General features: G+C 36.9%; 1 protein-coding gene across 1 annotated transcript in view; it reads right to left on the reverse strand.

Moving 5' to 3' along the window:
- Positions 1 to 22,721, reverse strand: part of MYO16 (myosin XVI) — a 104,978-nt gene that overhangs the window by 32,209 nt on the left and 50,048 nt on the right. The window contains exons 17-27 of the mRNA XM_053455266.1: positions 19,254 to 19,365; positions 17,254 to 17,371; positions 15,618 to 15,689; positions 14,572 to 14,713; positions 10,201 to 10,273; positions 9,532 to 9,684; positions 7,754 to 7,954; positions 3,545 to 3,620; positions 2,242 to 2,414; positions 857 to 937; positions 530 to 735 (exon numbers count right to left, since the gene is read on the reverse strand). Coding sequence (XP_053311241.1) covers positions 530 to 735; positions 857 to 937; positions 2,242 to 2,414; positions 3,545 to 3,620; positions 7,754 to 7,954; positions 9,532 to 9,684; positions 10,201 to 10,273; positions 14,572 to 14,713; positions 15,618 to 15,689; positions 17,254 to 17,371; positions 19,254 to 19,365 — 1,407 coding nt within the window. The remainder of the gene's footprint in view (positions 1 to 529; positions 736 to 856; positions 938 to 2,241; positions 2,415 to 3,544; positions 3,621 to 7,753; positions 7,955 to 9,531; positions 9,685 to 10,200; positions 10,274 to 14,571; positions 14,714 to 15,617; positions 15,690 to 17,253; positions 17,372 to 19,253; positions 19,366 to 22,721) is intronic.

Raw genomic sequence — 22,721 nt, forward strand, 5'->3', positions numbered from 1 at the left:
AAACAGCAAGCAGGGTGGTGAGCTGAATATCCAGAGGCATTATTAGCAGATAGATTGAGGTGGTTCTGACACATTACAGATCTCTGGTTAGACCTCACCAACACTCAATTAAATTATCATAATAGTAATAATTTCCTAAATATACTAGTTTATATATCTCAACAACATAAAACAAATGTTAATGTATTGCATATTGGATATGTTTACAATGCAGCCATTTAACTTTTAAAACCAGATAAATAATATGTACAATTTACGTGTGGCCTTTGATGAAGCGTATATAAAATGGCTGCTTCTTACTAAACACACTATTAACAAATATAATATAATTTTAACTAATAAAATACTTTGCGAAGAAAATAAAATATAGTGTACCGAACCAGTAATCATGACAAGAGGTAACTAAACTGATACGCAACTATAACAATAATTAGTATAACTAGGTGCTATGGGCTAGATATTGTAGGACACTAATTGCTACACTTTTCAGGAATTAAAATAGCAAAATTATAATAAACATGAAGTGTACCTCGTCAAGAAGTCAGGAAAAGTAAGGCGCACAGGATATCCATCTCGTATTATTTTCACCATTTCAAGTACTCCAATGTACTGTAACTGTGCAGACACGTAGAAATTATCAAAAGTTTCTGCAAGCTTACAATTGTTTGGTTTGATACAATGCATCAGATGCGGTGTACTGTTCTGAATCTTTCCTGTGAGCTCAGTGAGTGATTTCTGCAGATAAAACACAAAAATATTCTTACTAGGTTGTCTGAAAAGAAAAATCCATTCAATGTATTTAGGCAGTGTGAACAATTTCAATTCAAAATCATTTAAAAACAAGAAATAGACTAACCCTGAGTTGCATAGACACAGTGGTGGGGCTGCCTCGTTCTAGCTTCTGAAGAAATGAAGAAGATCCTTTCTTTTTTAATAACTGTAAAAAAAAAAACATTAAAATGTTTAAATTCCTAACAGTTGTCTTTGTGCTGTGGCCAAACACAATTTTTTCATGTACTGTGAACAGATATTGTTTCTTTCAGTCACAGGAAGGATATGCTATGTCTTGTGATTAGTCCAATTCATAAATGAAAACATATCCCTAGGGATATTTGAGTTGCAGAAGAAAATTGAATCAAAATCTACAATGCAACAACCAAAATTAAAAGTAATTGGATATAATTCTGGCTGCAAAAATTCAGATGACGAGAAACATTACCTGAAAACAATTAGATATCACTGTAGAAATACAGTACAGAGTTGTGTATATAAGTATATACTTAAGTTGGGTACAGCACCCACAGCCACCCCCAAGGCTCACTTCTGCCACCACTATACTCTCCCTCATATCAAAACGTATACGTATGGCACTCAACCTTGAAATGATGGCCAGCGCCGGATGCCGCGTGCTATAGAGGTTGTTCCAGTTAGGCACGGACATCAATAGTGTAAATAGGGCAGTTGAATTACCGAGACTGGCTTTTTGAGGAGTAGTGCCCCGGAGAACCTGATCATCCAGTTCAGATGGTCTGTCAGTTTTGTGGCAAAGGGACTACCACCCCTAACCCCCTAAGTCTGCTGCCCTAGGCCTAGACCAGAATTTGATTCTGGGAATACACTGATTAGCCATAACATTATGACCACCTGCATAATATTGTGTTGGTACCCCCTTTGCCGCCAAAACAGCCTTGACCTGTTGAGGAATGGACTCCACTAGACCTCTAAAGGTGTTCTGTGGTATCTAACACCAAGATGTTAGCAGCAGATCCTTTAATTCTGTAAATTGGGAAGTGGGGCCTCCATGGGTCAGACATGGATCCAGCACATCCCACAGACTGTTGCACCACTCTTCTGGTTGGTATTCCTCTGTCTTTCCAATCTATTCTCTACTGGTTCCCAAACCCATACATCAAATTAATATCCTTCTACTAAAATATAAAGCCCTTCATAATACTAATCCTCTATACATTTCTGCCCAAGTCTTGCCAACTTGTATTCACTCAACTTTTAGTGAATAAACCCAGGATTGTGCAATAATTGGGAGTGAGGTAGGTAATAAGTATTCAAAAGAATGAAAGCATACCCAAAACTGCTGGTTAAAAGACTTATAAGAAGCACCTTTTTTATTCTTTTTATTTGAAAATAGCACATCTTTACCTGAGAGAAATTAGGTATGATTGAAAATATTTTCTTTCTAATACACAGTGTTATGTATAGTTTTCATATAGTTTTATGCCTTACCTTACTGAGTTCCAGTATTTTTTTGGTTTCACCATTTGGAGTTGATGAAGTCTTTTTAAAAAGTAAGGCTGCTTTGGGTCCTCTGAGTCTGAATGGAGGGTATGGAGGAATAAGGGATCCTGTTTGAGTCAGTTTAGACTGAAACATCTGGCTGATCACTAGATTTTCACTTGCTGCGAAAGTTATAAGCATGTTAAAGGAATTCAATAAAGTGTGGGATACACATGAAACTATATTTAAGATGTAATAGGTAAAGAGTGATTAAAGAAATCCAGACTGGATGGGGTAATTGGTTATTTATGATGTCACTATCCTCAACAAACAATGCAAGGATGTTATGATATAGTAATATTTAATGGTGTATTACCGCCTGTCTTTTTTATTTCTCACTTTTGTTTTCTCTCTGTCCTTTGTTTTATATTTTACTTTTCTCCACATACACAACACTATCTGGCAGCTCCTCACTCTGAAGCACATCCCCCACACAACACTGCCCACAGCCTCTTACCTCAAAATGCCTCCCCTATATGTATAAAACACTATCCAACACACCCTCGGCTTACCACACTATCCAAAAACCCCTCATCACTAAATGTAACCTACAAAAAATAGGTATCCCCCCAGTGCTAAACCTCTTTCCCATAACTTTTGTCACCTCCCTCCACACCACATGTCAGCTTATTACTGCCACATACATGCCCCCCTCATCACCACCCACCTCCAACATCATCTTCTCTCCATATTACTCCAATTTAAAGAAATTATTTTCGGCTGCTAAACGTTATATGATACAATGCAAAACAAATCATTCCTTAAGCTTTGTTGATTTTACCCCAAGTTGTATCTTACACTATTATTTTTTAATAAATACAGTCTCTGTTACCGTTTGCAAATATCTATTCTTATTTATATACCCAATGTCAGCGCTATGGAATTTGATGGTGCTATAAATAATAATATTCACTTTGGATACAATGGTTCATATTGATTAATGGGATCTTAACTGATAATGATCTTTGTTTCTCATGAAACCCAGAAACCCTGTTTAATAAACACTCGTATTTGCATAAACATAAGAAAGGAAGTAATATGATATATTTTTTTTATACACTGCAATACAAATTGATGTTTAATAAAACATGACTAAAATATATGAAAATATTAATAACTATTGATTGGCTCAGATTTATGAGTCAACAATTCAATAATAGCACATTATGTTACACTGAGGTGTCTAGTAATGAACAACATTATTTTCCTGTTATAATCATTGACTGAAATTACTGATTTATGAAAAGCTTACTTTTCATGACAAACAGAAGATTCTGGGATAGTGCATCTTTATTTTTTTCAATAGCCCCAGAAATGTCATAAGTTACCTGGAAGAAAAAAGACAAAAATGGTAAAACATATGTATGCACACAAGTAATTTTCATGAGCACTTGAAAAACAGTATGGTTGGGTTGCGATCCAATTTTTGTGGTTATATTCAGTGTTTTATTGTGGAATGGGGGTGTTAGCTGCTTAAACGAGGCAGACTTTCCTGGTGGGATATCATTATCCCTGGTGCTCAGCTGCTCAATGGGCCTGTTACAAGGGAGAACTCTAATCTCCCCAATCGTCCCATTTACACTATGGCATAGCCTGCTGTTCCCAGGTGCAAAAGGCCTTAATAAAGTGCTGGAATATTACATCAGAAGCAGTAGCCTACCTAAAGGGGGGCGGTCTGCCCTGGGTGCCACTCATCAAGGGGGCGCCCGGGGGCCTGACGGTCACCTAACGCTGGCCCGCAGCTTACTGTGCACTATATGAGGAAACTCTTTTCCCGCGCAGGGGGGAAGGAATGGGATATAGTGGGATATTGGTGGGGATGTAGTTTTTGCTCATACAATATATGGGAGCCACAGCAGTAAGCTGCGGGCCACCGTTAGGCTCGGCCGCCCCCCCCCCCCCCGGACCAGTGAAATCTGCAAGAGAGGTAAGGGGGTTGCGTGACAGTGAATGGTTGAGTGGGTGATTGAATGAATGAAGTTAGTACTGAGTATGTTATTGTTTAGGGGCAGAAATGGCACAGGCAGGCTGTTTAGGGGGGGAAGACGTGGCACAGGCAGGGTGATTAGAGGGCAGAGGTGGCATCGGCAGGCTAATTAGGGGGGCAGAGGTGGCACAGGCAAGCTGATTAGGGTTCAGAAGTGGCACAGGCAGGCTGATTAGGGGTGGCAGAAGTGGCAAAGTCACAGTAACAGGGGGGGCAAAAGTGGCACAGACAGGCTGCTAAAGAGGCAGGGGAGGCTCATGCAGATTGCTAAGTGGGCAGAGTTGGCACAGGCAGGCCGCTTCAGGTGCAAAGTTGGCACAGACAGGCTGTTTCAGGGGCAAAGTTGACACAGACAGACTGTTTCAGGGGCAGACTTGGCACAGGCAGGCTGTTTCAGGGGCAGACTTGGCACAGGCAGGCAGCTTCAGGGGCAGTGATGGCACCCGCAGGCTGCTTCAGGGGCAGCAGTGGCACAGACTGCTCCAGGGACAGCGGTGGCATGGTTAGACTGCTAAATAGGCAGAGATGGCACATGCAGGCTGCTTCAGGGCCAGTGGTGGCACAGGCAGACTGCTTCAGGGGCAGTGGTGGCACGGTTAGGCTGCTAAATAGGCAGAGGTGGCACAGTTAGGCTGCAAAAAAGGGGCAGCAGTGACAAGGGCGGACTGCTAAAGGGGTAGCGGTGCCACAGGCAGGCTGTTTTAGGGGCAGAGGCCTACTACATCAACGTCTGGCTTAGTATATAGTAATAGGGGTTATGCTGCAGTAAGTCAATGTCTGGCTCAGTGTATAGTGGTGGGAATTACGCTGTACCATATCTGTTACTAAATACATTTTATTTATTTAAATCAATAATTTATTTATTTTTCCAGATTTCTATTTTCACTTGACATACAGTTAAATATTTGTGAAATAAATATTCTTGCCAACATTAATTTGGCGCCCCGGGTGCCAAATACTCCTGATCAGGAGTAGGGACAGTGGCTGCAGAGGGTGCAGCTGGGTCACTGCTCTGGGTCAGGCCTAGGGAAGCACCAAAGGTAAATATATCGCTGGATGTATTCACAAACATTTTGCAACAGAGTTGTGGTTTCACTCAGTGTTGTAAATGGTAACCCATGACAATATATATCAGCAAGAATGGGGACGTTCAAGAAATCTCACTGATTTATACAAGACCATCCAAACTCTTCTTGGAGTAATAGCTCATTTTGGGCTGGACATTCACGATGCAAAGTGGAGGCAGTGTGATGAAGATACTTTCCTGCAATTTTCCTCTTTAGTGAATAAACCTCCATAATATATATGTTGGAAAAGGGGACAGTGATAGAGAAAGCTATGATCAACTGTATGCTAATATAGTACATGTCTCTATATGGAGGGCTGCCATCAGGGGGGGTACAAGCAGTACTAATGTACCAGGCCCAACAGTCCTACTCTCTCAAGGAGAGACTAGCGTACCGTGCCCCTCTGCTTGGCCGCAGGGAAGCTCCACGTGTTAAAGCAAGTTTGTGTGTTAGTATGTATGCATGCTTTGTTATAGGGTGCCTTGAAGAAATATTGCACCCCACTAACCCTAGGTTTGCTTATAGGAGGATCTTAAGGCGGAGTGAAGGGCAGAGCTGGTGGAAGGTGCATGGGGGACCAATCATGTGCTAAGCCCTAAGCCCTGTCTATATGAGACAGAGGATATAAAAAGTCTGAGCACATGTGAATTAATGTCAATTTATAAAATGCATAAAAACATTGGTGACAATGCTGCCTTGTGTATCATGATGCAACAGCACTTGTCATTGCTTCCACATACACAAATATGTTAGAACTCTAAGCTTGCCCCTTATCTTGCATGCCAGCATGTTCAGTAGATTGGTCAATGCTGAGCCATCAGATTAGAATCAACACATTGGAATCACTGAAAGAAGCCACCAGAAAAATTTAAATAGGATGCTTCTTTAAGCATAAGAAGGGAATAAATTATAACATATTGAAAGATACAAAACACAGAATCAATATCTTCAAAATAGATTTGACATAATATTCTCTGTGAGTGATGTAGGTGAATATCTTAAAGAGGGACATTTATCTCCATCATTCTCTCTTTTGTTACAACACATTTGATTGTGTTACAATAAACATAAATCTTGAGTTAGAGATGCATTGTTGTTTCCCGCATTATCAACACAATTAACAGCAATGCTCATTAGTTGCTAGCTCCACACCATATTCTTCTGATATCACTTTCAATTCACCTCCAGCACAGGACTCATGCCATTGATTTAATTATAGAAGAATGCTACAAGGAATTAAGGCATACGTTGTTAAAGAACTTCTTAAATTTATTCCAAGAGACATTTAAAATTACTTAAGCAATTTTGCTTAACCTGGAGGCAAAGGCAATTACAAGGATCAGTATAAGGTTACATGAATGGAATTTACCTTCACAAGTGGGAAGTATTAAGTAACAGAACCTTACACAAGTTCTAAGAACATGTGACGTTCCCAGTTGCTTTGCATTAGCCTGACTTAATTATGTAAGTTACTTGGAATGGCATTTTATTTATAGAATCTCTTACAGCAACAATAGTTATAGCTACTTGCCCATTTATGTTTTAAGATTAAAATCCCTATGTTATAAACAGTCTACACTGTCAAATCACCTGTATGTTGCAAATATACCTATAATCTTGGAAGAAATTAAGTGTGTTGTTTTCCGACAGGATAAATTGTCAATTTTCCTTACTAAAATGGCTAATGTCAACCTTCTACATGTTATATAAGTAAGTCAATTTTAATCTAACAATATTTGTAGATTTTTTTTTGCTTTGCATAATATGACTTGAATGGTATATATTTGTTATATGATGTTAATGATAGATGTTTAAAAAATTGTAATTTTATGATTACACTACAACTTTTATATATATATTATTGCATTTATTAAATCTATCTCACATGAATTTTTTTTTAGAATTTCCTTACTTGTGCCTAATGGCTTTCATGTTGGTTTCTAGTAACTAACTTACTTAAATCACTTAAAATGCAAGCTACATAGAAGAGAATTCTCCTGAGTTTGTGGAATTTCTGTCATGCTTTATGTAAATTATTAACTAATTGCGGGAAATCTTAAGACCTGTTCTGTGCTATAATTTATAGCATTACAGATTCCTACCTGTGTGACCAACCATGCACAAATTAAATCAAAGTAAAACATAAACCTGCACTGATAAGTTAATTTGGTTATTCTCTATGGAAAAAACAATTATGTGTATTTATATGTAGTTTTTTCACGAACTAGCCACATCTAAATATACATGTCAATTTTCTCCAACAATGTAATGGAAAACATTAATGGGAAAGAGAAATTCCAGTAATAATTATACAGTGTTATCACACCATTAGCAAATGTTAACAAATTGTATAAAAATTCCATGTGGTTTTACACATCTCGCCAAGAGCTCAATAATTCCAGCTTACCCTTCCCGCATAATGCATAACTGTGAAGACAGGACCTAGTTCCTTTGGTTGGACATTGCCATTTCCATCTTTTGCAGACATGTATACAGTATTCGTATTTGATGTATCCAGAAGTGATTGAAGCCGTTTAGAAAGATTATGTTCCATTGGATGGATGGACTGGCTTTCCTCATTGAGGACAGACATAAAACCTTGCGGTTTCTGAACAATAAAAATACAATTAATATTACAAATATAATAAAATAATCTATAATTGACAAAAATAAACATTGAAAATGTATTTTAAAACTCATATCTCCACAAACATACTCTGGAAATTTCTGAAAAAAGAGGCACATTGGACTTTGATTAAGATGCTGGTGTAGGCCTATCTAGCAAATGTTAGACTCTACATGTTATTCATTTTTAAGCGGTCGAGCCTGCTGGTAAATCAACAGTAACAGTGGCATCAGGTAACAATTTTTTGATAGAGGTGATCACCTTCCGTGACTCAGCAATAGGAAATAATAAGTAAATAGTATGCCACAAGGACAATTTCCCAAAAAATAGAATAGAGACCCCTGAACCAATTGGGAATGGGGATATGACTGCTGGCCAATGCAGAAGTGCTTTGTATGCTTCTCTTTCATTGTTCATGTTAACAACTTAGTATTAAGCAGGTATATAAGCTTAGGTGGCACTTCCATACTCCATTTTCAAACAGGATCAAGCTGGGAGAAGATCTTGAACTTTCTCACCTTCCTGCCCTGAATGGATTGGTAAGCAGATAAATTGGTATCCGCAAGAGCAGAAATTGGGAGAGAATAAGCCAGTGGTGGCCAATGCAACTTGGTGAATATGATGGGTGTACCTGCTTGAAGTGCTAACTTCGCCATCAGCTGGCAGTGGTTACTCAATTTCTTGTGAAGAATACAGATTGATATCCTGTTTAGTAACAGCTGCAGTTTTTGGTCACCTTGCCAGCGCCTAAGAGCACTATATGGTATTCACAACTGTGAAAATTGGGAGAGACTGAGCAAGTAGGGCCCTATGGCATACTAGTTTGGATCTCTTGGTGTATTTGTTGGGTGTAACTGCCTGATGTGCTAAAATTGCCCTAGGGGTGGATATGTGTTCAAAAAAGCTGTGGCCAAGCCCTCGTCCACATATTTGTGTCTGGTGTAAACAGTAAACAGTAAAGGTATACTGATATCTGTAGTCTACTGATATCTGTATGGATGCTTTAGGCCCAAGCATTCGAGGCCTTACCAAACATTTTGGATGAAACCTGGTATCAATACAAACAGTTTAGAGAGAGATAAGACTGAGTTTCCATTATGTACGATAGTGAGATCTTATGGCACGAAGCCAATACACAGCCAGAGGCCCTATTTTATATTCACAGCTAAGACTATTATTAGAGTTGTACCAAAGCTAAAGCCAAATGCCTCTGGGAATATTAACATTCAGTTTAGGAAATAACATATTGACATTAATGGATTCATTTCATCAAGGGGCTGTTTAATCTATTCCTTGTTTATTTTCCTTTACCTAGAAATGTTCATCCTTAAATGCATTTGATTGCTATGTTCGTTCTATTTAGATTTTCTATTTTTTATGTAAATATGAACATTTTTGAGATTTGAATTTCAGTGAATAATGTAATACGTGAAGCAATCTACACTGTTATGCAGTATAATAACTAAAAATATATATATACACTATTTGTAATAACAGTAAAATACTATGCTATATAAACTACACCCAATTTAAAATTGTATATTATGAATTGAAAGTACCTGGAAAAAGAAATCCAGCACTGTTGTGTGGTTGCCAGGGCAATAGATGGTTTCCATGGAAACTCCTTCTTGTGCACATTCTGTCTGCTCTTGTAGAAATAACACTTCATTGATATACTGGTGGATCTTTTCATTGGTCAAATTAATACATAGCTGTTGATAAAAATATTTTTATGTAATTATAGGTACAGAAAAAGTCAGTTATGCAAAAATAATGCATTCACTATGGTTTAACTATTTTGTTGTCATATAAACATTTCATCTAAATATCTGTTAAACATCTGCCAAAGTAACACTAAAATCAAAAGCACAGACAAATATATAAAGCTCATTGAGCTAGTAAGTGTTATATATGTTGATTCACTAAATGCCAAATTTTAGCTTCTGAGCTATATAGCAAGAACCTCTTGAGAGACACCAGGGATGATTGTCTACATGTCTGGAAATATTCATAAAGCCTATCCTTTCTTTTGTTATTTTGTGTGAAACAATGTCTGTATTGACTATATGTCATTGTTATTTCACATGAGACCTTTTAACATGAGCAATGTCCACCTAAATATATACAAGATCCCCAACTCTTGTGTATGTTGAGTCCGTATGCAGACATTAAAGTAAAGGTAAAGGTAAAATGACAATAACTGTTCCAGCTTTATGTCAGAAACATACCTGTTCAAAAGAATTTTTCTGAAAATCTTCAAATCCAAAAATATCTAATATGCCTATTGTAAGAGGCGAGCAGCTACAATATCAAAAGAAACGGAAAGTACAAATCAACAGATTGGTGGATGTAAGTTTGGATTTCAGTTTTAATCAGAAAACCTCCCCAAAAGAAAGTGAACTTCTGAAGTCAAGTGTCAATTTAATAATTTACATTGATGAGTCGTCAGGGGTTTACTAATAACCTTTTTTCTTGGTCACATGCAGTGGACTTACCGGTAACTACATGTATCTTAAATAGGTTATTTTTTGATCTAGTAAAAAAAGACAATATTATGTAAACCATGTCCCTCTAAGTAATGCTCTAGCTTTTTGTTTTCATTCTAATTCACTTTTTTATCACTTCAATTCAATTTTTATTTTCACCCCTCAGTCTTTTTTCTTCTGTCACTTGCTAGAGTCCCCTTCTGCCCTTCTGACCTATAAAAAACCATACCGCTCAAGAAAATATTTAAAAAAAAAACATGTAACCCCAAAGGTCATTCTATCATCACTCCCTGTTTCTGGGAACTAATAAGATATTCAACCTTTTCTAGCACTCTAATACAAATAAGGTTGTTGTATCTCTGTAATTGTAGCGTACCACTATCTTGATTTCACTTTTTACAATCTTCAGGTCATGACCTAATATTTCTCATCAGGACAAAAAATAAAGTATTCTACATTCTAGAAAAAAGGCAGTCTTTCACATATGTGTTTCAACGTGAAGTTTCAACTTTCTAATATAACTATGCGCTATGAAGTGCCAGCCCCAGCAAGTTTCACCTTTAGGAAGGACTGGAACTCCATAATACATAGTTAATGCGTAGCCCTTCTTGCGACAGAAGCTCAATGGGGTTGGCCATTCATAACGCATTGATTTCTTTTTTATTCACATTCCTAAAGTAGTACCTTTTCATTACAGAAATAAAGAGTTTTTGGAAAGTAGAGGTCTGCAAATCTGATAAATCATTCCAAGTTTCTGGATGCTCACTTTATCCAACACATAACATTTAATCAATTATCCCTTGATAGATTTTAGAAGATGACAATATTTTTAAATATGCAGAATACAGCACATAGGCACATGTTTAAATGAGAAATAAAGCAATAAAAATATATAGTGGTTAAAATAAAGAAAGAATGATGGTGTATTTGCCTATTAAATATATGAGTGACATTTTCATTTGTAAATGTGTGTATGTCAATTCGTAGATGTCTTTTGCTATCTCACAATGAATTCACCAACAGAGATTATCTGATAACTTCATTCGAAAAAAAATATTCAAAACATAAATGGTAGAATATTCAATACAAAGTCATATTAGGTCAGAAATTTACGGTGGTTCTCTATTACTAAATGAAAATATATTTTGAAGATTACCCATATTTCAGTTTGGAAAAATGTGACTTGAATTTTGAGTCGAATCACTCAAAATAATGGAAATAATGCAAGTAGACTGCTATCCATCAGAAAGAATTCTTATCTGTAAATCACATTGTGTTTCCTAATGGAAGTGCTTTCCTCATCTAAACCAACAGGGACATTTCACATGTAATAAGTATAATCTTTTATGAAAGCACTAGTTTTCTTCCATCAAATCTCAAACCTTTTTTTCTTAAATAAAAAACGTGTTTCCTACAAAATTCAAGTTTTCAGTGATACGTAATAAAAACAAAATACATAATTTATGTCTATATACATATGTCTTAGGAGAGTGTTAGCTAGTCAATGACATTCACCCACCCTACAAAAAGGTCTATAACATATTCTAGCGCCTCTCATGAATTAAAATTTAATGGACTCCATGATCCATTTCTATAATTTATACAAAGGTAAAAAAGGTATGTAAGAAGGTATGAAATATACAACTGCATATGATTATATGATTATGGTAAATACCATTTCACCTTATAAAATAATAATGAAGAAAAAATACTTAGGACTAATTTGGTTAAAATATTTCTAATTACGTAGAATTGTGTGGCATATATTAGCATAGTTTAGCATAACAATCAGATTTGCAGTTTATAAAAAGTGTGCACTATTAAGGGGCAGTTTAAATGTAGAATATAATGTTGCGGCATATGGTTGTAGTAAATTAAATTTAAAATGACTCATGTATTTATATGCTGACCAGTATATCTAATGTCAAAATGTTGAGGAGCAGCATTTGGTGTTATTCCACTAGAAATACTATATATATATATATATATATATATATATATATATATATATATATATATATATATATATATATATATATGATTTCGAGTTATGCCCCATTGAGAACCATAGTAAATATTCAAATGTTAAATCCAACAACATATATTAGCAAAAAAAAAAAAAATTGGATCTTTTTTTTTTTTTAAATAGAGGTAGGTCAAGCCATATCATCAGGTTACACCTTACTTAGGGAAACCTATTCTCTTTCCACTTTCTATCCTCCTCAGCCAGCTTCAGCGGGAGCTCAGCACTCATACAATATATATAACCGCTACAGCATATGTGTGAGCCGTGTATAAAAGTATATGAGAAGCAGGTAAATAATGCATAAGTCTCATTTTTTTACACCTATAAAAAAAGGTAAAAAAAGGTATGTAAGAATACCATTTCACCTTATAAAATAATAATGAAGAAAAAATACTTCGGACTAATTTGGTTAAAATATTTCTAATTATGTAGAATTGTGTGGCATATATTAGCATAGTTTAGCATAACAATCAGATTTGCAGTTTATAAAAAGTGTGCACTATTAAGGGGCAGTTTAAATGTAGAATATAATGTTGCGGCATATGGTTGTAGTAAATTAAATTTAAAATGACTCATGTATTTATATGCTGACCAGCGTATCTTATGTCAAAATGTTGAGGAGCAGCATTTGGCGTTATTCCACTAGAAATATAATATATATATATATATATATATATATATATATATATATATATATATATATATATGATTTTGAGTTATGTTCAAATGTTAAATCCAACAACATATATAAGCAAAAAAAAACAATTGGGGAAACCTATTCTCTTTCCACTTTCTATCCTCCTCAGCCAGCATCAGTGGGAGCTCAGCTCTCATACAATATATATAACCGCTACAGCATATGTGTGAGCCGTGTATAAAAGTATATGAGAAGCAGGTAAATAATGCATAAGTCTCATTTTTTTTTACACCTATAAAAAAGGAACACATGCAATGCTCTGATACAAAACATATTGCAATGTGCAGTTTTCCTAAGTTGTATGTTGGAATTCTACTTCAAATGAGGAAAGTGAAAAAGATCAATGTTTAACCATCTGAAATTCTGAATTATTGACTTATATGAAGATTGGATTACTGTCTTTATTATTATGACTTTATATAGACATGTGGAGTTGGGCTTCATTTGGACGCACAATAGCTTTCTAGAAGGAAAGTACTGTATCTGGGAGACACAAAGAAATAAGATTAATGTGGACTAGTTACATAGATAATTGTGTGCATGACCTTGATCAAGCCATTTATACATCACAGTGGCTGGAGTCCTAAAAAACGATACTGTGGAAAGTGCATAATTGGGAATGTAACAAATTATCCTTCAGGAAATAAAGACTGATGTGTATCATTATAATTCTTATTATGTATTGTATTAAAATCAGAATTGCATAAATAATTAACTGAACTGATGTTCCACAATTGTCAATAATTAGATTTTCGGAAAATGCACATCATATTGCTTTAGTCACACTCATATTTGAAATAATATTTTTAATTTTCTATATTTACTAGTTGATAGCGTCATTCAAGTGAGATGTGTTTTGGTGGGCTTGGGGGAGACTGGGCTTATGCAGGTTATACAAGTGGGTTCTAGCATTATAGCCCATAAGGTGTTTTTTTATGTTAACATTAAATACCTTAAAGGTGCTGTTTCACTAGACAAACGTGGCTAGTATTTTCTGCTAAACAAATGTAACTCAGCAGAGCTGTCAACACTGAAATCATTTTTGGTTCGTATGGTAACAACCTATCAGTGCCTGCTTTTGTGTCACATGACAATTACGTTTTCCCAGCCAAAATTGTAAAGTAATACAAAATTGTACAATATTACAGAATTATTACTGGTAAAAGTTTAAGAATTCAACAGTACTGGTGATGTCATGTTTAGTCACGTTAGCAGAATAGGTGAAACATCATTCTTCAGTAAATGCATTTAAATAGAGCTCTCCTTTTATTCACTCCTAAAATGTTTCATTTTCTAGAAACAACAGAAACATTTAAGAGGCTAATTTACGGTACAACTTTCAACGTATCTCTTATTAACCTGTTAAAATAATTAACAATAATTATATTACCTGCTTTGATCAGTTTGATTCTGGAGGTAGAAATTGGCATTGTTTACTAGAAAACTAAATAAACGGCTGTACAGTGACTTTGCTAGAAGATCTCGGTAAAATTCCGCTGTCTCCACAGAATGCCTGCGAGTAATCATATCCCCTAGATAATAACATGGAGAATATTAATCGTCATAATATATTCAAGGGATTATTCAAAATTCAGTATTTTTTCACATGTTTGTTTTGCTCATGCTATAGACATACAGCAGTTTTATTTACTTACTTTGTGGGGAAGGAAACTCTTATAAAGAGTGGGTGCTGCTCTACATCTTACAAAGATTAAGGATGCTTCTCAACTTCTAGTATCTTATATAGGTTGTAGATGCTTCTCAACATCTAGTATCTTACAAACATTGTAGGTGCTTCTTAACACTGGCTACCTTATAAAGATTCTTGGAGCTTTTTAGCATCTGGTACCTTATAAAAAATATTGTTCCTTTTCCCGTCTACAAGATTTCACTCGAGCTGCCCCATATCTCTGGAATCTACTTCTACTGAACCTTCAGCATTCACCCTCCCTCCCAACATCCAAGAAATATCTCAAAACCCACTTCTTCAGAGAAGCCGCACCATCTTAGCTGCTAGAAGCTCCTTGTCATTGATACAACCACCACATTACCTCTCACCCTTTCTCTGTGGCTTATGTTTGTCACCCCATTCCCTCTAGATTGTAAACTTGCGAGTAGGGCTCTCTCCACCTAGTGTATCGGTTTGTCTTAGTCTGTCAATTCTCGTCTTGTCAGACCCCTTGAATATATGTATTGTATTAATTTTACTGCGTAAATTGTTGGCGCTATATAAATAAAATATAATAATAATAATAAATAATACTTGTGGGTGCTTGTGCCTTATTGAGATTATGGGTGATTCTCAACATCTAGTACCTTATAAACATTGTGAGTGTTTCTTGATGTCTGACTATAGTGTAATACAAAGATTGTAGACACCTCTCAATGACAGATATCTTTCCAGTGCTGGATTATGTGTAGCATCTTAATACATACCTTTAAAGTACTGAACATCTGACATTAATGCCATGGATAGCTCATCTGCTGATACTTGCAACATTCCAGCAACTGGAATAAGACGTAAAGAGATGGATATATATATGGATATATATTTTACATATGAAAATTTATAAATGATATGGATGTTGTTCTCTGCTCTCTGGCATTCTACACATGTGTAGTATATGCTTGATTGTATGCTTTCGAGTAAAATGCATATTATTATTATTGTGCCATAGATATATTTCTTGTAAGGGCTTTGCAATCTTGGATAACAAACAACAGAAGCCAAAACGTATTAAGAGAGGAAGTGGCTAACCAGTTGTGTGTTACTACTCTTATTTTTCCACCAAGCTACTGCTCAACAGAATGATTTCTTATGGTCAATCGTCTGCTAAGGTGGAAACTGATAAGAGTACATGGTAACTTTTTAAATGAGCTTACCGTGAGTCTCTTTAATGATTAACCCCCTAACAGTTAATCAGGAGTAACAATACTTTGAACTATGTCACCTGTATTCCATCAGGGATTTCACATAAATCAATACTAAGGGGGGGGGGGCGCAGTGGCATAAATATACAATGTGGGGCTAGCTGGGGGCAATACACAAGCGTGAGGGTAGCAACTGGGGCCATTACACAAAAGGGGGCAAAAACACTAAAAGGGGGGTCAACGACAAAGCAGTGTTGAAAATACTTTTTTTATTATTATTGTTGTAGCTTAGCTTATTAAAAAGGATTAGTCGTGTTAAATGGTGGCTTCAGGCATCCCGTGTATGATGTGTGTTCTGAAATCCCAATCCCATCACATTACATCATGTGTTAGAAAATCAGGAAAAGATGGGCATGGATGGTGGGCTGATTCGGTGGCGCAATGGGCCACTTGACTAGACTTGCCCACCAGGCCGTAGGCTGCCAGCCCTCTCCTGGACACAGACAAGTTGTTTTGGGGCAATGATGGCACAGACCAGCTGTTGGGGGCAATTTTCACACCAGGGCCCTGTGAGTTCTTGTTGCGCCCCTGGTGGTTAGTATCTTTTGTAGGAATATTCTTAATTTAAAAATTGTTAATTTGATTTATGAATATACACATGAAAAAGATTAGATTATCTAAAGAAATTAACTGTTTCAAATATTATTTTTCTATTGTTACAATTGTTTACATTGTAAACTGAGGTGTCAATACTATATTTATACGCTGCATTTTTGACAGTTTCATACAGTAACATGCTAAAATTGTTAGGTAACAATGTTACTATTTGGAAAGTTGTGAAGGTTATTTTTGTTAGGGCAAGGTCAAGTTGTAATTATACAAGTGTAGGTGTTTTTAAGGAAATTTACCAAAGACTGCATTTTTAGAACATACGTCAGAAAATATTTTCCATTCTAAATTGTTAGATTTTATTAAAAAAACCAAGATGCGCGTCTGTGCTTATGTGTTTTATAGGTGTATTAGTCCAAAAAGGTGTAATATGTAATGATTCTTAACAGCTGAAAGTTATTTAATCCTAATAAATATTTCAGAAAAATATACAATGGCAATATTTATTATCAATATTAGTGCAAAGTCTCCCCCTATTGGTGAGAAGTGTAACTGAATCCGCAGTCCAGTCACTGTTTCATATGGGACTAACCTTGCTCTAGAAGCTGCAGGTCAGACACAAAGGCAGTCTCAGCATCGGTCAGGGCAGTAAATCGTACGTCCCCAATGTGCAGAATGGCTGAGAGGATCATGAAGAGATTCTCAATTGCCTAAAACAATAGACAAAGTTATTTTTCTGAGATTCAATTTAAAATTATACCTGGGTCTCATATGTGTGAAATATTAAAGTAAGCATGACACCATGTTTCCTCTAAGGTTAACTTCTTTGGGTTTGCAGGGTAACTCTACAAAGCGGAGCTGTTACAATGTTGGCTTGTAGAACTAATATCACTTTTCTACTCCCATAATAGACAAGCTTTAATCTCCCAGTAAGCTTGTCTGACTTCATGTGTTTAATTACAATGATATCATAAACTCTGCCACATAGCATACACACCTATCAGTATGTCTTTTTTGGTGGGGTATTTAAATATCAAATGACTACCTACAATGGCAACTTCCAGGGTTGGGAGTAAATGAAATCTAATGACGTAACAAGAAACATAGTTATCTTATCAAGTCTTTGCATTTACAAAGAAAGTATCAAATAAAAATACAGATTAAAACAATCTCATGCATGCTGAGGTTATTGGTGACATCAAAGCTCATTCCGTACCACAGTAGGTACTTCAATAACTCACCGTTAAACGTGTACTGCACTATTGACATAAAATGCTTTTGTATGTTTGTCATAGTGGCATTTTCAGAAGAACCTAGTTGTAACTTGTCATGTTGTGTTATTTGAATATGAAAAATAACTCTAACCAAACATCTGAACTGAATGGACATAAGTGGAAGGTTGTACCTTTTCTTAGAAAATCATTACTTAGTATGATTAAGAACCAGTCGGCAATCTACTTTACCCATTTTCAAATTGACCTAAACGACCATACTTTCATCTTTATGCCAATACTTATTTGTTCTGCCTTAATCACGTTCAATGTCATTTGGCATTGGTTATCTGTATATCATAAACTCCAGTTTGCTGTCTAGGTTCAGTTTACAAATCAGTGCTAAGTTTCAAAGAACCATCATGCTTTGCTTTGATTTCTGTGCAGTCTGTTGACTTTTATTTCATGTCTTAGGTGTTCCTAAGAGCCTTATTTGTCAAATCTATCATAACTGGAGCCATCCTGGCTGCGCAAACTACTTTTTTTGAGAAATCAACTGAAACAATGCACTGACATGTTTTGGTTATAAAACATTAACCAAGATATGAGTGCTCAATCTCATCAAAGTGAACCTTCTGTTATGTATAACAACTGGGTGTATGTCTCATGATTTATTAACACAAGCTCTTGCTTCAAAATCTTAAAGTGGACCTATCACCTCAAATAATTTTTTAATTAGGCTATTCAGAACAACCTGTATTTATTAAGAAAAGTGATTTGCACTTAGATTTACTTCGTCCCATTTTGATGGCCTATCCCAATGGGAAATTGTACTCCCTCTCCTGGCTGACTGATGACTTCAATAAATGCCCCAAATGTCCAAAACAAAAGAGAGTTTTCAAAAATGTAATATGGAATGTCAAAAATATGGTAACACACACAACCAATAGACAGTTTTATTAGTGATTATTGCATTTCAGTCACAGGTCTTGTTCAAGAAATTAAAATTAATCTTGGTACACGGTTTAAAATAATGAAAACCTAAGACATCTGCTGGTAATTGTTTTCGCTATAATTGCCATGTGGTTGAATAACAGTTTTTTTTTCCTTCATATGAAATGTACAAATCTATTGAAAATTCAGAAATGCAGCCTTCGGACAGACATACTATAAGTTATTACACCTAAACGATCATTTATGGGCTTTGGTTTCTCTATTACATCAAGTTATTCCTAATTTAGGTATTTATAAGAGCCTATTTAAGAACATTGCAGGTCTCCACTGAGTACATTACTGTCAAAAACTTGACTTGATGTCTCTAATTTAAGTTACATATTAAAAGACTGTTGTTTCCTTTGTGTTCTGTGTTTACATAACTCACTTGGTTGTTAAATCCCAGTGCACTTAGGGCTTGTTTCAGGTTAGCTAACTTCTCTCTGTTCTGTGTACTCGGCGTTATAGATGTCTCCTCTGGTATAGTCTGGTTCAGGTACCTGTATAAACAGAAACGCAAATAGCTATTAAAACCTGGCATATTATCAAGATTTTGTAGTCACATGTGGTCTCATAACCTAAAGTAAAAGGCATTAAAATATGAACACATTGTTCCTTCGGAATTGTTAGAACATTAGCACTTAGAGAGTGCAATATGCATTAGTCTCTACTGCGCTGAATGTAAAAAAAAATGGAGGAGCCAATAATATTTTATTTATAGCTAAAATTCAGAGGGTTCATATTGATTTGTCCGATGGTATTGTAGTGATATGATGAAGAAGCTTTAGCTTCTTTTGTACATAACTTACAACAAATGCTTGAAAGTTGACCTAAGTGCTGGAAAAGCAATTTTCCTTTGCACTTTCTGAACCAGATGTTCCTTGCTTGACCCTATTAATAAAAATGATTTCAAAGACTTTTTCGGTGCTGCACAACACTGTGATGCATTCTTAACCTCCATACATTCTGAGCTCCTAGAAATATGGACATCATCTGAGGAAAGAGGGACAGAAAGCTGTGGGTCCCAAAGAGAGAATGTCCTATTTAAACAAGTAATTATTTTTCATTCACCTTTAAGGTCATATTTTTTCGCTGCACTAATCTATACTGGAACCTGATCTCATACTGAAATATAAAGTATAGTATTCCTTACTATTCTTCAAAATTTTTGTTCTTCTCAAATAAATCCTGTTATCTAACTTAAAAATATGAGCAACATAGCTGGTATAATACATATTTATATGGTAGACTCTTCATGCTTTTGAATGTCAATGTGTTTATGTGTTTTAATTGAAAATCCTTTGTGTTTTTGACAGCATCTTTGCAGGTAGAATGCAATTGTATTATATATTAGAAATGACAGAAGAGAAGAGAATGTCAATAGATCAATAACAATAAAGGGGTTTGGGTGGTTAGTAATGTTCCCAATCAGGCCAATATTACAAAGCATTAGGGAATTTAGGGATGCATGCCAAGCTGTCATGGGGATATACAGTAGGCTGTTGCATTATGTTGACAGTAATACTCTGGAAACTGATTAATTTCTAATATAGAGACAGGCCTAAGTATATACTACACATACATAGTAAACCTATTTTGAAACAAGAGTTCAAATAAAACAGAGAAGTTTATTATTAAAAAGAATGACTAAATTGTCAGGAGGGCAGCTACAAGCATGGGCGTAGGAACCGGGGGGGACGGGGGGACAGATCCCCCCAGTAACTCATGCAGGGGGGACCACAGAAACGCCACAGTAGGAGAGAGAGGGGTGCCGAGCGGTCGTTTTCAGCCACTGCTCGGCGTCCTTCTGTCTCCTCTGTCATCGTCGCCGCCCCTTGCCTCAACGCTGCCCTGACTACAGTGGTGGGAGCGTGAGGCGGCATATGATGTCATATGCCGGCGATCAGCAGTGAAGCCGCGTGTGTCGCGGCAGAGCAGTGAGGCAGAGGCCTCGTGCTCCCACCACAGGACTGTAGGGTAAGTGAACTATAAGGGGTGGTAGGGGGAGGGTAGCTAGTGAGAAGGGGGGTAGGGAGAGGGTAGCTAGTGAGAAGGGGCCGTAGGGAGAGGGTAGCTAGTGAGAAGGGGAGTAGGGAGAGGGTCGATAGTGTTAGAAGGGAGGGTAGGGAGGGGGTAGATAGTGTGAGAAGGGAGGGGGTAGATAGTGTGAGAAGGGGTAGATAGTAAGAAAGTGTGAGAAGGGGTAGATAGTAAGAAAGTGTGAGAAGGGGAGAGGGGGTAGATAGTGTGAGAGGGCTTAGATAGTGTGAGAGATGATGGAGAAAGTGGGGATCAGATAGGGGAAAATGCTGTCCCCCCAGATTTTTAGGGGTTCCTACGCCCATGACTACAAGGCTGCTTATTCTACATCAGTAAAGTACATTTTTAAAATGTTATACCCACAGAGTACGATAAATCAAAGTGAAAACTCAAGAAAAGCCACAATAGATCACCAGATCCTTAAGGGAGAGGGTCGATAGTGTTAGAAGGGAGGGTAGGGAGGGGGTAGATAGTGTGAGAAGGGAGGGGGTAGATAGTGTGAGAAGGGGTAGATAGTAAGAAAGTGTGAGAAGGGGGTAGATAGTAAGAAAGTGTGAGAAGGGGAGAGGGGGTAGATAGTGTGAGAGGGCTTAGATAGTGTGAGAGATGGGGAGAAAGTGGGGATCAGATAGGGGAAAATGCTGTCCCCCCAGATTTTTAGGGGTTCCTACGCCCATGACTACAAGGCTGCTTATTCTACATCAGTAAAGTACATTTTTAAAATGTTATACCCACAGAGTACGATAAACCAAAGTGAAAACTCAAGAAAAGCCACAATAGATCACCAGATCCTTAAGGGAGAGGGTCGATAGTGTTAGAAGGGAGGGTAGGGAGGGGGTAGATAGTGTGAGAAGGGAGGGGGTAGATAGTGTGAGAAGGGGTAGATAGTAAGAAAGTGTGAGAAGGGGTAGATAGTAAGAAAGTGTGAGAAGGGGGAGAGGGGGTAGATAGTGTGAGAGGGCTTAGATAGTGTGAGAGATGGGGAGAAAGTGGGGATCAGATAGGGGAAAATGCTGTCCCCCCCAGATTTTTAGGGGTTCCTACGCCCATGACTACAAGGCTGCTTATTCTACATCAGTAAAGTACATTTTTAAAATGTTATACCCACAGAGTACGATAAACCAAAGTGAAAACTCAAGAAAAGCCACAATAGATCACCAGATCCTTAAGGGAGAGGGTCGATAGTGTTAGAAGGGAGGGTAGGGAGGGGGTAGATAGTGTGAGAAGGGGTAGATAGTAAGAAAGTGTGAGAAGGGGGTAGATAGTAAGAAAGTGTGAGAAGGGGGAGAGGGGGTAGATAGTGTGAGAGGGCTTAGATAGTATGAGAGATGGGGAGAAAGTGGGGATCAGATAGGGGAAAATGCTGTCCCCCCAGATTTTTAGGGGTTCCTACGCCCATGACTACAAGGCTGCTTATTCTACATCAGTAAAGTACATTTTTAAAATGTTATACCCACAGAGTACGATAAACCAAAGTGAAAACTCAAGAAAAGCCACAATAGATCACCAGATCCTTAACCTTCTTTTTCTGGGACCACACTCCACACTCCCCCAAGGAATATGTGGCCACGCCCTTCCCATTCATCTTGATCCTCTAAACAAATGGGAACAAATAAAGCCTTCAAAGGGAGGTAGGAGCAACAAGTAAACAAGGCCAGTGAAAAGCAAATAACAAAAAGCAGCTCAGCCATGAATCGATAGACCACGCACACTCACAGAGTGGGTCTAGAACTGCTGAATAATGTAGTGTGTAAAAAGCTCCTGTCCTCTGTAGCATCACTCACAACGACGTTCTAAACTGCATCTGGAAGCAACA

The sequence above is a fragment of the Spea bombifrons genome, chromosome 2 (genome assembly GCF_027358695.1).
Source record: "Spea bombifrons isolate aSpeBom1 chromosome 2, aSpeBom1.2.pri, whole genome shotgun sequence".
Classification (NCBI taxonomy): domain Eukaryota; kingdom Metazoa; phylum Chordata; class Amphibia; order Anura; family Pelobatidae; genus Spea; species Spea bombifrons.